Raw genomic sequence first — 18,234 nt, forward strand, 5'->3', positions numbered from 1 at the left:
GACCAGACATGGCGTGAAGGTGAAGACATATTTAATTTTAACACTCAAAAAAAGAAACAAACAAAAGGCGCTCACAGTGGAGGTACAAAACTTGGCTATAAACACAAAACTTGCACAAAGGCAGAAACTGTGAACAATGAAACAAAAACACTAACTGTGGCATTAATAAACAAAAACTTACTTGGACATGGCATGAAGTGCGCAGAAGTAAACAGAGTGTGTCAGGGGTATGATGTCGCCAGACAGACAGCCTGGCAACTGGAAGCTTAAATAATAGTGACATGATTAAAGACAGGTGCGTGAGTCGTGAGGGCAGGTGAAAACTAATGGGTTGCTATGGTGACAAACAAGAGTGCACAATGAGTCCAAACGTGGAACAGGTGAAACTAATGGGTAACCATGGGAACAAGACAAGGGAGTGAAAAGCCAGAAACTAAAGAGTGCAATAACTAAACTAAACAAAACATGACTAAAACAAAACATGATTACACAGACATGACAATCAAGTAGAGACGTGGTCATACATTGGTCATAATTAAAGTTCTCCTATGTCCAGGAACGTATTTCCTAAGTTAATAAACAACTAAAAAATGACAAAATATTTTCTGTTAATAACAAATATTGATGTACAGCTCTTGTACTTGGTATCGTTCCAAATCAATGTCTGCGTAGATCCATCCATGGCATTTGTTTACATTCAGGAGCGCTGGCTTGTTGTCAGTGATTAGCAATTGTATCCTCCTACAGTGTGATACCTGTAAGAAACTTTATTTGTCGCCATAGAGACAAAGATTAGTGATTTAGAAGTAGCTAAACTACTGCAGACTGCGGATGGACGTTAAGAGCAAGAGCTAAGCACCTCTTGCAGAGCGGTGCGTTAGTGTTTATAGTTCTACTTTATCGTTAGTTTTTAAGCCAAAATGCATCCATTCTCCCATTTCTATCCCACACTGTTTCTGCTTGTAAGTACTCTGTACGTGTGCGTTGCCTAATATGCGTTTCTGCTCGTGAGGTGACGACAGTGCGCCGTCATGTCCCAAAAAAAATAATAAAAAGTACCGGTATTTTTCAGAAGCAGTAGAGTACCAATTTGAATTCATTAGTACCGCGGTACTTTATTAGTAGAGATGTCCGATAACGGCTTTTTTGCCGATATCCGATATTGTCCAACTCTTAATTACCGATACCGATATCAACCGATACCGATATATACAGTCGTGGAATTAACACATTATTATGCCTAATTTTGTTGTGATGCCCCGCTGGATGCATTAAACAATGTAACAAGGTTTTCCAAAATAAATCAACTCAAGTTATGGAAAAAAAAATGCCAACATGGCACTGCCATGCATTATTTTTTTTTAACATGCCTCAAAACAGCAGCTTGGAATTTGGGACATGCTCTCCCTGAGAGAGCATGAGGAAGTTGAGGTGGGCGGGGTAGGGGGGGTGTATATTGTAGCGTCCCGGAAGAGTTATTGCTGCAAGGGGTTCTGGGTATTTGTTCTGTTGTGTTTCTGTTGTGTTACAGTGCGGTTGTTCTCCCGAAATGTGTTTGTCATTCTTGTTTGGTGTGGGTTCACAGTGTGGCGCATATTTGTAACAGTGTTGAAGTTGTTTATACGGCCACCCTCAGTGTGACCTGTATGGCTATTGACCAAGTATGATTTGCATTCACTTGTGTGTGTGAAAAGCCGCATATATTATGTGACTGGGCCGGCACGCAAAGGAAGTGCCTTTAAGGTTTATTGGCGCTCTGTACTTCTCCCTACGTCCGTGTACACAGCGGCGTTTTAAAAAGTCATAAATGTTACTTTTTGAAACCGATACCGATAATTTCCGATATTACATTTTAAAGCATTTATCGGCCGATAATATCGGCAATCCAATATTATCGGACATCCCCATTTATTAGTACCGGTATACCGTACAATCCCAGAAGGGAGTAATTCACTTTCATAAAATACCTTATCAAATACTGCTTGCTCTCATTTATTTGCTTTGATGAAATAGATGCAACATTTTGAGTTTTTTTAAACTTTCTACAGTACTTGTTTGCAGAGGTGGGTGGAGTACGCAAACATTCTACTCAAGTCAGAGTACCGTTACCTTAGAGCAGTGGTTCTTAACCTGGGTTCGATCGAACCCTAGGGGTTCGGTGAGTCGGGCTCAGGGGTTCGGCGGAGGTCAAAACACACCCGACTCATCGTGTAAATAAAAACTTCTCCCTATCGTTGTATTACGGATACGGCAACAGCAGAAGTCAGACTGACTTGCAGGTGTGTAATTTGTTGTGAGTTTATGGACTGTGTTGGTTTTGTTGTTTGAACAAGGTGATGTTCTTGCACGGTTCATTTTGTGCACCAGTAAAAAAACATGGTAACACTTTAGTATGGGGAACATATTCACCATTAATTAGTTGCTTATTAACATGCAAATTAGTAACATATTGGCTCTTAACTAGTCATTATTAAGTACTTATTAATGCCTTATTTGGCATGGCCTTGTTATAACCCTAACCCTCTAACCCTGGTCCTAACCAAATAACTGTCATGTCTGTGTGATCATGTTTTGTTTTAGTCATGTTCGGTTTTGTTTTTGTACTTTTGTACACTTTTGTTTTGTTTTGTCACCATATCAACCATTAGTTTTCACCTGTCACGTCACGCACCTGTTTCACGTTTTGAGTCACGCACCTGCTTTCACTAATCATGTCTATAGTATTTAAGTTCATTGTTTTCAGTTTGTCGTTCTGACGACATCTTGCATTTATGCTCTACACTAGAGATGCGCGGATAGGCAATTATTTCATCCGCAACCGCATCACAAAAGTCGTCAACCATCCGCATCCACCCGAACTAACATTTAATCAGAACTGCACCCGCCCGCACCCGCCCGTTGTTATATATCTAATATAGACGATGCAAGGCATTAGTGAGGTTATAAAGCTTTTGCCTGTTAAAGAAAGGAGACACCAGTGCGCAATCATCTGGGAGCCGCGCTGAGCGCACCTCCAAGCGCGTGGAGGTGCGATGTCCTTCGCACCCGCGGCGGCTCCACCCGGGCTCGCGCCCGAGGCTTCAGCGCGCACCGCGGCGGCCATCCTACTCGTCGCGGCCTAGCCCTCGCGGCTCTCGCTGCCGGCGACGGCCGGGTATGGGCCCGACGCTCCAGCGCCATCCATTTTCAGGGCTAGTTGATTCGGCAGGTGGGTTGTTACACACTCCTTAGCGGGTTCCGACTTCCATGGCCACCTTCCTGCTGTCTATATCAACCAACACCTTTTCTGGGGTCTGATGAGCGTCGGCATCGGGCGCCTTAACCCGGCGTTCGGTTCATCCCGCAGCGCCAGTTCTGCTTACTAAAAGTGGCCCATTCGGCTCACCAGGGTGAGCCCCAACCCTTTCGTGAGCGCACTGCGCGCGGAGTGACCCCTGTTACGCGCCCCCGGCAACGGGGGTGGCGGGCAGGTAAGCTGCGCGGGCGGAGCGCGCGGAGTGACCCCTGTTACGAGTCCCCGGCCATGGGTGTGGCGGGCAGGTAAGCTGCTTACCTGCTGCGCGTGACGCCGGCCGCGGCGAAGGTGGACGAGGCGGGGTGTCGGTGCGGTGGGCGCGGTGGTGACCCTGGACGTGCGTCGGGCCCTTCTCGCGGATCGCCTCAGCTACGGCTCCCGGTGGGGCCCTCTCGGGGGAAGGGGCCTCGGTCCCGGACCCCGGCGAGGCGTCCCTTCTCCGCTCCGTAAAAGTGTCCATCTCTTTTTTTTTTCTTCTTCTGTTGTGGCATATGCAGCAGGTGCCTGCTCGTTTTTCGTATGTGGGTAACAACATTTAACTATGTATATATATTTCCGAATTGGTTTAACTGCCACCCGCCTGAATCTATTTAAAATCTAATTTTTTTAAATTTCAACCGCCCGACCCGACCCGCGGATAAAATCTGTTTTTTTTTTATTTTTATTTCAACCGCCCGATCCGCGGATAATCCGCGGACTCCGCGGTTGTGTCCGCAAACTGCGCATCTCTACTCTACACACTCTTCATCCTCTTAGATCATGCTTCATGTCCCATGCCAAAGTAAGTTTTTGTTCCAGGTTTATAGTCATTTTGGTTTCATAGTTTGTTCTCCGCCATTGTGCGCGCCTTTCGTTTGTACTTTTTTTTGATCAAATTAAATAAATATATACTTACATTCCCGTCTCGCCCGAGCCAACTTTCCGTTGCATCCCGGAAAAGCAAACACCCAGGATCAAGTCATGACACTAACCCTAACCCTAACCCTAACCCTAACCAAATAACTCTAAATTAAGTCTTTGTTACTTAGAATATGTTCCCCATACTAAAGTGTTACCAAAAACATATAACTTTGTCTTGAATTTGAAAAAAAACCCAACATTTTATTTTTCACTAAAGAAGGGTTCGGTGAATGCGCATATGAAACTGGTGGGGTTCGGTACCTCCAACAAGGTTAAGAACAAGAACTCAAATCTAGACTCCAAACATCCCAGAACAAGCTAGTCAGATTACTTCTAGACCTCCACCCCAGATCACACCTCACTCCAACCCACTTCTCCAAAGTGGGCTGGCTCAGGGTGGAGGACAGAGTCAAACAACTTGCACTGAGCCTAGTCTATAAAATCCGCTACACCTCCCTGATACCGAAGTACATGTCAAACTACTTCCATAACGTAAATGACCGACATAACCACAAAACCAAGAGGAGCTCCACAAACCACGTTAAACCCAGATTCCGATCTAACAAAGGTCTTAACTCATTCTCCTTCTATGCCACATCAATATGGAATGCACTCCCAACAGGTGTAAAAGAAAGGGCATCTCTATCCTCCTTCACCCTCCCCCCTCCACATCCCACCTCCCCGGATTGTAAATAACCAAATGTAAATAATCAAATGTATATACTTGTTCCTTTGCTTTCTGAACTCACTATGTTCACTGCTCGCTGTACATATCCTACCAAGTCAGACCTACACTGTTTCAATGTCCATTCAATTGTTGATGACTGAAGTGCTGATATCAACTAAACCCTCCTCATCCCACCCCCCGGATTGTAAATATTGTAAATAATGTAAATAATTCAATCTGATGATTAACTTGTGTGATGACTGTATTATGATGATAGTATATATTTGTACCATGAATTGATTAACGTGGACCCCGACTTAAACAAGTTGAAGAACTTATTCGGGTGTTACCATGTAGTGGTCAATTGCACGGAATATGTACTGTACTGTGCAATCTACTAATAAAAGTTTCAATCAATCAAAAAAAAACACTGCCTTAGAGTAATTTGACTCTATCCTATCTGGTCATTCTTGCGGGATCAACAGTGGTTGGCAGGAAGTTGGATTCAAGAGCACAGTTCTCCAGCTGGAGGTCACACACCTTCCTACATGTTCATGTTTGATATGAAGAGGGTGATGTCAGGAAGACCCAACGACCTGTGAGCCTGTTATTCGGACATGTTCAAGTTGGTGCGGACATAACAGTCACCTTGTAGCAACACTCCCTTCAATGACGACATGTTGCACTTTGTCACCTGCGTAACGATATCAGTCATGTTATACAGCAGGAAGTGCACTTGGCTCTTTTCGACTGGGAGGTGGATGAACTCAAGCAGTTGCTTTGAGTAAAAGTTTGAAGCTTCTGGAAGGAGCTGGTGTCTTCAGTGGAAAAATGGCTTGCCATGAAGCTCTCCAATGTCCTGCCTGTTTGGACGTCTTCAAAGACCCTGTCATGCTGCCTTGCAACCACAGCTTCTGTCGCTCCTGTGTGGAGCAATGGTGGAAGGAGAAAAAGGACCGTTCTTGTCCACTCTGTAGGACGGAGTGCAACTCCATGGATTTACCTCTGAACTTGGCCTTGAGGGACGTGTGTGAAGCTTTTGCAGCGTCTTCCATGGACACTGACGAAGAGTGCAAGTTGCACAAGGAGAAACTGAAACTGTTCTGTTTGGACCATCAGCAGCCTGTGTGCCTCGTTTGCAGACATGCAAAAATCCACACGAATCACAAATTCTCTCCTATCGACGAAGCTGCAAAGGCAAACAGAGAAGATCTAGAGAAAGTCCTGCAAGCCATGACAAAAAGACTGAAAATGTTTACCGAAGTTAAAGAAGACGTCTGTCAACAAGCAGAACACATCCAGGTCCAGAAGCAGCAGGCTGAAAGCAAGATTAAGGAGACTTTTAAGGAGCTTTACAACTTTCTGGAGGAGGAGGAAGAGGCTAGATTGTCAGTTGTGAGAGAAGAAGAGCAAAGCAAGAGTCAGACAATGAAAGAGAAGATTGAGGGTCTCAGCAGCGACATGGAAGCTTACCAAGGCGTGATTATCAGCACAGAGAAGCTGCTAACAGCTGACAATGTTTCCTTCTTGAAGAACTACAAGGAAATGAGGGCCAGAGCCCAGAAGCTGCCCGAAGAGCCCAAGCTGGTCCCAGGACCTGTGCTGGACATGGACAAGCATCTGGACAACCTCCCACTCACCAAGTTGGAAAAAATTAAGGCCTTGGTGTCCCAAAGTGCTGTGATTCCAAACCCAAACACCAGCGATCCAGAACTCAGACAGAAGCTAAGCAGAGGAGAGCAGCATCTGAAGAATCCAGTGAGTGTTCAAGACTTGCATGTGTTAAATGTAACTGCTTTGTACTAACAAGCATATACTTGGCAACCCTCCTGGATTTTCCAGGAGACTCCCGAAATTCGGCGCCTCTCCTTGAAGAAATTTTCTCACGAAAATCGGAGCTGGAGGGAACACCGCCGCCAGCACTATCTGTCCCTGATGAATTCTCTGTGCGACACCCTTTGTGGATCTCCACAGCGGACGACTTTAGGGTGAATGATGAGTTCAGTGATTAGTTGCAAATCTTGCTTTATTGATTGCTTGCACACCGCCAATCCAACACAAAACCAACTAGTCCCTCCCGCACTCACGCTACCCCGCTCCCTCTCTTCTCTCGCCCACACACTCACTGACGTCACTCACCTCACATGCTGTCACCTATTAAAGGGCCACACACACACATACTCTACTCTCATAACACACAGTACAGTTAGTAGAACAACTGTGTTTTCATTACTGTGTATTTGATAGGTGCCATTGCCCCGGAATTGTATTGCATTGTACTTTCAAGTACAACAATGAGTAGATGAGTGTTATGTGTGTGTGTATATATATATATATATATATATATATATATATATATATATATATATATATATATATATATATATATATATATATATATATATATATATATATATATATGAAATACTCGAGTTGGTGAATTCTAGCTGTAAATATACTCCTCCCCTCGTAACCACGCCCCCAACCCCCCCACCTCCCGAAATCGGAGGTCTCAAGGTTGGCAAGTATGTCTGCGACTGAAGATTGTCCGTGATGGATTTGGAGACATGTTGCTCCTACAGAAAGATTTTACATGGAGCTACACTATGTTCAAAATTCTTGTGTTCAGACAAATCATGTTGTGTAAGAAAGGTGTCTTGCCTGCTGACAGTTTAGGCTGACACTTCAGCCTTCGTTAGACACGTCACACCCGGAAGCTACGACAGCTCTGACGGAGGCTGAAGTTATAACATAAAATGATTAGTCAGACAGACAATCATAAATATGTGATTTTATGGATGCGTCTTTTGTAATGTAAATCCATTTTAGTTTCCTGTATCCTTATTTGTGAGGAATGCTGTTGTATATTGTGTCATTCAATAATAATATGTCAGTATTAAATGAAAGACATTAATAATAAAAGAAAGGCAATGACTAAACAATTGTACTTGTTGGCAATTAGCGTTGTTTGAGTCCAATATTATAAACTTATCACTTTCCTCTGGCACTGTTCCACTAGCATTCAAGAAAGCGGTTATTCATCCTCTGCTCAAAAGACCTAACCTCGATCCTGACCTCATGGTAAACTACCGACCGGTGTCCCACCTTCCCTTTATTTTGAAAATCCTCGAAAAAATTGTCACCCAGCAGCTAAATGAACACTTAGTGTCTAACAATCTCTGTGAACCTTTTCAATCCGGTTTCAGGGCAAATCACTCTACGGAGACAGCCCTCGCAAAAATGACTAATGATCTACTGCTAACGATGGATTCTGATGCGTCATCTATGTTGCTGCTTCTTGATCTTAGCGCTGCTTTCGATACCGTCGATCATAACATTTTATTAGAGTGTATCAAAACACGTATTGGTATGTCAGACTTAGCCTTGTCGTGGTTTAACTCTTATCTTACTGACAGGATGCAGTGCGTCTCCCATAATAATGTGACCTCGGACTATGTTAAGGTAACGTGCGGAGTTCCTAAGGGTTCGGTTCTTGGCCCTGCACTCTTTAGTTTTTACATGCTGCCGCTAGGCGACATCATACGCAAATACGGTGTTAGCTTTCATTGTTATGCTGATGACAGCCAACTCTACATGCCCCTAAAGCTGACCAACACGCCGGATTGTAGTCAGCTGGAGGCGTGTCTTAATGAAATTAAACAATGGATGTCCGCTAACTTCTTGCAACTCAACGCCAAGAAAACGGAAATGCTGATTATCGGTCCTGCTAAACACCGACATTTATTTAATAACACCACCTTAACATTTGACAACCAAACAATTACACAAGGCGAATCAGTAAAGAATCTGGGTATTATCTTCCACCCAACTCTCTCCTTTGAGTCACACATTAAGAGTGTTACTAAAACGGCCTTCTTTCATCTCCGTAATATCGCTAAAATTCGTTCTATTTTATCCACTAGCGACGCTGAGATTATTATTCATGCGTTCGTTACGTCTCGTCTTGACTACTGTAACGTATTATTTTCGGGTCTCCCTATGTCTAGCATTAAAAGATTACAGTTGGTACAAAATGCGGCTGCTAGACTTTTGACAAGAACAAGAAAGTTTGATCATATTACGCCTATACTGGCTCACCTGCACTGGCTTCCTGTGCACTTAAGATGTGACTTTAAGGTTTTACTACTTACGTATAAAATACTACACGGTCTAGCTCCATCCTATCTTGTCGATTGCATTGTACCATATGTCCCGGCAAGAAATCTGCGTTCAAAGAACTCCGGCTTATTAGTGATTCCCAGAGCCCATAAAAAGTCTGCGGGCTACAGAGTGTTTTCTATTGGGGCTCCAGTACTATGGAATGCCCTCCCGGTAACAATTAGAGATGCTACCTCAGTAGAAGCATTTAAGTCCCATCTTAAAACTCATTTGTATACTCTAGCCTTTAAATAGACCCCTCTTTTAGACCAGTTGATCTGCCGTTTCTTTTCTTTTCTACTCTGCTCCCCTCTCCCTTGTGGAGGGGGGGGGGGGGGCACAGGTCCGAAGGCCATGGATGAAGTGCTGGCTGTCCAGAGTCTGCGCTGCTGACTCGTCTCCGCTCGGGATGGTGTCCTGCTGGCCCCACTATGGACTGGACTCTTACTATTATGTTGGATCCACTATGGACTGGACTCTCACAATATTATGTCAGACCCACTCGACATCCATTGCATTCGGTCTCCCCTCGAGGGGGGGGGGATTTACCTACATATGCGGTCCTCTCCAAGGTTTCTCATAGTCATTCACATCGACGTCCCACTGGGGTGAGTTTTTCCTTGCCCTTATGTGGGCTCTGTACCGAGGATGTCGTTGTGGCTTGTGCAGCCCTTTGAGACACTTGTGATTTAGGGCTATATAAATAAACATTGATTGATTGTTTGATTCATCAGTTTTTGTTTTTCAAATGCATTTAATGATATTGACACCATTGAAATATTCGGAAAATTATATTTATTATTAATACTTTGTTAGATGGTTTAGCAGGGTTTTTTTTGGACATGTTGAAAACAAAAGAAAATAAATAATAATAAAACAGGAAATAATCTTAACATTACAGTAAAGTACAGATATAAAGCAAATACTGCTCAATGAAAACTGGACTCAATAGAGTTCAATCAGGTGGGTGTCCAAACTGGAGTTTGGCAAAAGCAATGAGATTCCAATTCATTTTCAAAGTCAATTCGCATGCCTCTGCTTTATCGCCACCTGGTGGTAAACATAAGTAGTTCAAGTGTATGACCACTCGGTCACACGCTTTACCAGATAAAACTGCATCCTCGAGCCTGCTGTCCTGGGGGACACTTCGGATGGAACCAGGTACTAGATGGTCCGATTAGTCGAACACGGTACCAGACCCCCCTGGCCTGTTTGACGGCCACGTCTGGCCCGTGTACTTGAAACACAAGAAAGTAATGGATGTTCATCTAGTTCAGTGGTTCTTAACCTCGTTGGAGGTACCGAACCACACCAGTTTCATATGCGCATTCACCGAACCCTTCTTTAGTGAAAAATACAATGTTTTTTTCTTAATTTTATCTTCATTTGTAAATATTAATCATGAAATTATGTTATTATTAGGGATGTCCGATAATGGCTTCTTTGTCGATATCCGATATTCCGATATTTTCCAACTCTAAATTACCGATACCGATGTATACAGTCGTGGAATTAACACATTATTATACCTAATTTGGACAACCAGGTATGGTGAAGATAAGGTCCTTTTTAAAAAAAAAAATCCGTAAAATAAAATAAGATAAGTTAATTAATAATAACTGAATAAAAAAGAAAGTAAAACAATATAAAAACAGTTACATAGAAACTAGTAATGAATGAAAATGAGTAAAATTAACTGTTAAAGGTTATTACTATTAGTGGACCAGTATCATGTGTGCTTACGGACTGTATCCCTTGCAGACTGTATTGATATATATTGATATATAATGTAGGAACCACAATATTAATAACAGAAAGAAACAACCCTTTTGAGTGAATGAGTGTGAATGAGTGTAAATGGGGCAGGGAGGTTTTTTGGGTTGGTGCACTAATTGTAAGTGTATCTTGTGTTTTTATGTTGATTTAATAAAAAAAATTAAAAAAAAATTAAAAAACCCGATACCGATAATAAAAAAAATGATACCGATAATTTCCGATATTACATTTTAAAGCATTTATTGGACATCTTTAGTTATTATATTAAAGAAATACAAAAAAGATATATTTTACAAACAGAAAGTTACAGGAATGTACACATGATCCCATGTTTACATCTCATTGTGCAACATGTGAATGTTTTAGTGGGAACTAAATGCGATATCTGAAAGGGGTACAAATTATTTCCAAAGCAGGACCATCCATCCCCATCCATTTTCTACCGCTTATTCCCTTTTGGGGTCGCGGGGGGCGCTGGAGCCTATATCAGCTACAATCGGGCGGAAGGCGGGGTACATCCTGGACAAGTCGCCACCTTATCGCAGGGTTAACACAGATAGACAGACAACATTCACAGTCACATTCACACACTAGGGCCAATTTAGTGTTGCCAATCAACCTATCCCCAGGTGCATGTCTTTGGAAGTGGGAGGAAGCCGGAGTACCCGGAGGGAACCCACGCAGTCACGGGGAGGACATGCAAACTCCACACAGAAAGATCCCGAGCCCGGGATTGAACCCAAGACTACTCAGGACCTTCGTATTGTGAGGCAGATGCACTAACCCCTCTTCCACCGTGCTGCCCAAAGCAGGACCCTCACCCAGAAATGGAATACTACATGAAAAACAATATTTTTTTGTTATTGTCATTGTAAGTGGGCCAAAACACTTATATTAGAAAATAATCTCTTGGATTATAATGACTATAATGATCATAATAATAAAACATTTAACTTGTTATTTAGTCAGGTTTGGGACTGGTGTGCTGCAGGTGTGGCCACAGTGCATGTGCACGTCTGACGTCGCTCACGTGTGCTCCACTGAGGAGTTTTTGCGTTTGCTCAAGCATATGGAAAATTAGAGGGAACATTTTTTGGGGGTATCCATAATACGCCGATAGAGAGGTTTTTATTTACACGATGAGTCGGGTGTGTCTTGACCCCTGAGGCCGACTCACAGAACCCCTAGGGTTCGATCGAACCCAGGTTAAGAACCAGTGATCTAGTTATATGGCCGAATGCAAACAACCTTCCCTAGTCATGGTGCAAAAAAATAAAATAAACAAGGATTGTGAATGATAGGTCTTGACGATGTTGAGATTGTCCACATGGGGGAGACAGATCAGTCTGTTGCTACACACACACACACACACACACACACACACACACAAACACACAGTGGCCCCCCTCCCTGTGACTAAGAGAACAGGTGATCATCTGGGAGGGGCCGTGTCAGCCCGGCCATTCATCACTCCGCTAGTGTCGCCTCGCCACTTCAAGTGTCAGGCGGTCTACTTGCTTGTCTGGTAAGGGTCCTCCTCGCTCAAGGATCAAACAGTGGCACCGCCTCGCCTCTGTGATGTCTCTTACATTTTGGAGCGTTTAGCTCCGCCTCCAGACTTCCTGTAAAGAAAAAAAAAAAAAAGGTGGTCTCGGTCTGGAGTCCTCCACTCCTCTTCAGTATAGTGCTCAGTATGAAAGCATCTGATTGGCTGATATATGTTGGCCTTTATTGCTTCTCCACCAGGGGGCGCCATTGACTACGGGTTTGAAGCGGAGTCCCATTCTCTGTGGACAAACTCAAATTAAGGTTGCTTTATTTAGCACCCACCTATTTTTTTTATTTATTTTTTGTAAGGTTGCTGGGTCAGCATGTATTTAGTGAAGTGAATTATATTTATATAGCGCTTTTTCTCTAGTGACTCAAAGAGGTTTTACATTGTGAAAGCCAATATCTAAGTTACATTTAAACCAGTGTGGGTGGCACTGGGAGCAGGTGGGTAAAGTGTCTTGCCCAAGGACACAATGGCAGGGACTAGGATGGCGGAAGCGGGGATCGAACCCGGAACCCTCAAGTTGCTGGCACGGCCGCTCTACCAACCGAGCTATGCCGCCCCAGGTATATAAAATTAAAGTTAAAGTACCACTGATAGTCACACATAGGGATGATGTTTGATAAGGAATTATCGAGTTCGAGCCCATTATCGAATCCTCTTATCGAACCGATTCCTTATCGATTCTCTTATCGAATCCAGATAGGTTGTTGTATATGAAAAAAACAACAATATTTGGTTTAACAAAAGCTCATTTTTATTTTATAAGAAAAAAATAAATAAATACATTTTGAGTGTTACCCCCCTAAAAAAATAAAATAAATAAATATTGACTGTTGTTACCCAAAGTATATTAAGTGGGATTTTTCAGAAAAACAAATATATACAGTAACACAAAAACAACCTGTCTCTGTGATCACTATAAGTGAATAGCCATGTGCCTTGAGGCGTTTTTTTCCGGTCCATTATTTTTGCTGCTTGTGTGACTGATGACTGAGCTATGTCATTTCCTGTGATGTCCCACAGGGCATTTCTTGTGGGACGGGATTCGTTCCCAGGGATTCGAATAAAGAACCAACTCTTTGTCTTTACTATAGTGGCCTCGATAACGGGAACCGGTTCTCAAAAAGGGATTCGAGTCCATGGAATCGGTTCTTTTCTTATCGAACGGTTCTTTTCTTATCGAACAACCGGGAGAACCGGTTTCGAACATCATCCCTAGTCACACACACACTAGGTGTGCTGAAATTACCCTTTGCATTTTGACCCATCCCCTTATTTCACCCCCTGGGAAGTGAGGGGAACAGTGAGCAGCAGCGGTGGCCGCGCTCGGGAATCATTCTGGTGATTTAACCCCCAATTCCAACCCTTGATGCTGAGTGACATGCATGGAGGTAATGGGTCCCATTTTTTATAGTCTATGGCAGGGGTGCTCATTACGTCGATCGCGAGCTACCGGTCGATCTCGGAGGGTGTGTCAGTCGATCACCAGCCAGGCATTAAAAAAATAGTCCTAAAAATGAGCGATCATAAATCTTCACTATGACGTCACTTTCGTCACTTGATTGACATTCACGGCACCCGAGGGTCTTCTGAGATGACGCTGGCTGCTGCCAGCTCATTAAAATTACCGACTGGAAGGCGAGAAACACTTTATTTCAACAGACTCTGGCGCCGTACCTGTCGTCAAAACTCCAAAGACCGACTGCACAGTTGCACAGTTGCGCTAACAAAATAGGAGTCTCAGAAAGCTGGCGTGCACAAGCTAGCAAGCTACGGAGTTTGCCGACAATGTATTTCTTGTAAAGTGCATACAAAGGAGTACGGAAGCTGGAAAAATAAGATGCCAAAAACCAACCACTTTCATGTGGTATTGGACAGAAAGGAGGACTTTTTTTCTCCTCCATTCGAAAATGCGGACCTTATCAGCACCACTGTCTGATTCCAATCAATGCAAGTCATCAGAATCAGGTAATACACCAACTTATATTCTTGTCTTCATGAAAGAAAGGAATCTATATGTGTTAAACATGCTTGTATTATCTTTAAACACCTTTAACTTATTAACAATATTAACTATATGTGTTAAACATGCTTGTATTATCTTTAAACACCTTTAACTTATTAACAATATTAACTATATGTATTAAACATTCTTGTATTATCATTAAACACCTTTATTTTTTTTAACAATATAATTAACTATGTGTTAAACATGCTTGTATTATCTTTAAACACCTTTAACTTGTTAACAATATTAACTATATGTATTAAACATGCTTGTATTATCATTAAACACCTTTAATTTTTTAACAATATTAACTATATGTGTTAAACATGCTTGCATTATCTTTAAACACCTTTTACTTGTTAACAATATTAACTATATGTATTAAACATACTTGTATTATCATTAAACACCTTTAATTTTTTAACAATATTAACAATATGTGTTAAACATGCTTGCATTATCATTAAACACCTTTAACTTGTTAACAAAAACATATATGTCATAAATAAGTAAATGTAAATGATATATATGAATGAGGTAGATCCCCACGACTTGATCAATTGAAAAGTAGCTCGCCTGCAGAAAAAGTGTGAGCACCCCTGGTCTATGGTATGACTCGGCCGGGGTTTGAACTCACGACCTTTTTAGCACCCACTTAGGTTTTGTCTGCAGAATCAAACATTTAAAAAGTGTCAAAAAAGACAAACACAAAACCATTTCTGGAACAGATTATTTCTATTTATGTTATTTCCATAGAGAGCAGATTGTGTTTTCAACTTAAATGTGATTGGCTCAAATGTGCAAAACCTATTTCCTATCCCCTACACACTTCCTCTTTCCTTCCTTCCTTCCATCCTACATGGGACTCCTTTTTCCTCATTTTCTTTCTCACAACCGTCCTGCTTTTTCTTTTTCCATCCGCTTTTACGGCACATAGTTTTTAAAAGAGCATTACAACAGTTCAAGGCCTCGGCTAGGGTCCACTCTGAGGTCATTTAGGGCCCTGACCTTTCACCCCTCCTGTCCTTCTCACAGGCGCTACAGTTGGTCTCCAACGTCGACTCAGTAAATCCAAACTGTTTCTAGTGAGGGTTTTGGAGTAATAAAAAATAAAGGAAGGGGATCTCTTTGTTGCATTTTGTGCAATACAAATGCTAAAAATAATCCAATAGGTCAATATATGATAAATTGTTTAATGTCGTGGATCCATAGATGTATATATGTATGTATATGTATATATATATATGTGTACATATGTAGATATACAGTATATGTATATATGTGTATATATGTATGTATGTATTAGAGATGCGCGGTTTGCGGACACAACCGCGGAGTCCGCGGATTATCCGCGGGTCGGGCGGTTGAAATTAAAAAAAATTAGATTTTATCCGCGGGTCGGGTCGGGCGGTTGAAATAAAAAAAAATTAGATTTTAAATAGATTCAGGCGGGTGGCAGTTAAACCAATTCGGAAATATATATACATAGTTAAATGTTGTTACCCACATACGAAAAACGAGCAGGCACCTGCAGCATATGCCACAACAGAAGAAGAAAAAAAAAAGAGATGGCAACGCCGGCAGCAAACGTGGTACGCGACAAACTAAAAAAGGGAATACTAAAGACCAGGGGAAAAAAAGGCCAGAAAAGTTCAGCGTGGACTCGTTTTTATGAGGTTGTAAATCAGGATGATAGTAATGCTGGCTACGTGATTTGCAAGAGCTGCGACGCTGTTTATGTCTACGACAGTCACAAAACCGGGACATCTAACATGGTGCATCACATTTGTGCAAAACCCCGAATCTCCACAAACACCCTGAGCATGAGCAGTTTCGTCCGCCGTGATCCCAGAAGAGTGCCACAGGATGTTAAAACAAGATAGAACGCAGCTGCCTGCAGCAGTTTGAGTGGCGCGAGCGCGCTTGGAGGTGCGCTCAGCGCGGCTCCCAGATGATTGCGCACTGGTGTGCGTCTGAGCCGTGACAGCGTGGCACGCATTGAATGTCTCTGCTGCATTGGATCAGTCTCCTTTCTTTAACAGGCAAAAGCTTTATAACCTCACTAATGCCTTGCATCGTCTATATTAGATATATAACAGCGGGCGGGTGCGGGCGGGTGCGGTTTTGATTAAATGTTAGTTCGGGTGGATGCGGATGGTTGACGACTTTTGTGATGCGGTTGCGGATGAAATAATTGCCTATCCGCGCATCTCTAGTATGTATGCATATATATACAGTATGTATATACACATGTATGTATATATGTATGTAAATATATACATATATGTGCATATACATATATATATATATATATATATATATATATATATATATATATATATATATATATATATATATATATATATATATATATATGTATATATCAATAAGCATTATGCTTTTTGTTTGCTTTTTGAACAAGTTCAACATAAGAGTAATACATCTTTTACTTTTTTACTGTACCAATTTTGAGAATGTTAAAATAAAATGTGATATTTTTTTTTTATGTTGTATATTTTTATATGAGACTTCCAGATCATTTTATCGTTCAATATTACTCTCAAAAATCTAGTTTCTCTTACCCCTATTTGTATTTGTGTGCGATGCTCTTTTCTACTGTTACCAAATAGCCTTATTTTAGTTTTACTGAGATTCAAAGATAGTCTGTATTTTGTCAGACCATCGTTTTAATTTGTTCATTTATTCTATTACCGTAAACTCCGGACTATAAGCCGCTACTTGTTGCCTACATTTTGAAAATACACCTAAAAAGCTGTGTTATCGTTTGCGCTGTGGCGCCATCTTTTGGATGAGTTGGCTTACTGCAGGTATTGCAGGTGGAAAATGTACTTCCGGTTGGGAAGCCCTAAACCGGAAATAGCCGTCCGTCGCTATTTTGCTCGAAAATATTCTTCATTCATCCCTCCAAGCAACGTTTGTAAGTTTCACATTTTAACTGAAGCCATTCTTACTTACTAAACCGTCCCATTTGCGATGTCTGTAGGAGCGTTTTCATCCATATTTTGTACGCACTATCTTAAACTGACGAAGCTAGCGTCGTTAGCATTAGCTAGTATGCTAACGCGTTTACGAGTGTCTTTGAATTATTGTGAATTATTTTTATGTAGCGTTTTTACATAGTGAAACACAATATCTAAGTTACATTTAAACCAGTGTGGGTGGCACTGGGAGCAGGTGGATAAAGTGTCTTGCCCAAGGACACAACGGCAGGGACTAGGATGGCGGGAATCGAACCTGGAACCCTCAAGTTGTTTATCAATTTAAATAAAACCAGTATTATCAGACAGTTATTTGATTCCAGTGATATAGGCATGATTTTCCTGTGATAAATATTGAGAAAGTTATGAGGGTTTTTTTAACCCAGTGAAAATACACTAATTTGTGGTCAACACACTTGCCAACCCTCCCGAATTTTACGGGAGACTAGCGAAATCCAGCGCCTCTCCCGAAAACCTCCCGGGACAAATATTCTCCCTAAAATCTCCCGATTTTCAGGCGGACCTGAGTGAGGACAGCCTTTTTTAGGACAACAGGGTGACAAGAACTAAATCATCCAGACGAGAGATAAATTGTATTATTATGTTTATCTTACCTAAAAATAAATATATTTATTAATTAAAAAAAATAAATAAATTTTTACTATATTTTGCTAAAAACATCAAAATTAATTGTATTTTTATTTGTATTTTTTTCTGACTCCTTATTACATCCAGCCATATAATTATACATTAAAATAAACATATTTGAAATAATTTATTCTAAATTATCATAATAATTCATTTAAAATGACCATATTTAATTATTAAAATAATTGCTTGTTTATCAACAACTTTAGCATTTTATTCATTACATTT

General features: G+C 41.5%; 1 protein-coding gene across 1 annotated transcript in view; it reads left to right on the forward strand.

Moving 5' to 3' along the window:
• The first annotated feature begins 5,693 nt into the window (after positions 1 to 5,693).
• LOC140679831 (E3 ubiquitin-protein ligase TRIM35-like) overlaps positions 5,694 to 18,234 on the forward strand; it is a 37,876-nt gene continuing 25,335 nt past the window's right edge. Inside the window, exon 1 of the mRNA XM_072916124.1 lies at positions 5,694 to 6,620. Within this exon, the coding sequence (XP_072772225.1) occupies positions 5,694 to 6,620 (927 nt within the window). The remainder of the gene's footprint in view (positions 6,621 to 18,234) is intronic.

The sequence above is a fragment of the Nerophis lumbriciformis genome, linkage group LG26 (genome assembly GCF_033978685.3).
Source record: "Nerophis lumbriciformis linkage group LG26, RoL_Nlum_v2.1, whole genome shotgun sequence".
Lineage (NCBI taxonomy): Eukaryota > Metazoa > Chordata > Actinopteri > Syngnathiformes > Syngnathidae > Nerophis > Nerophis lumbriciformis.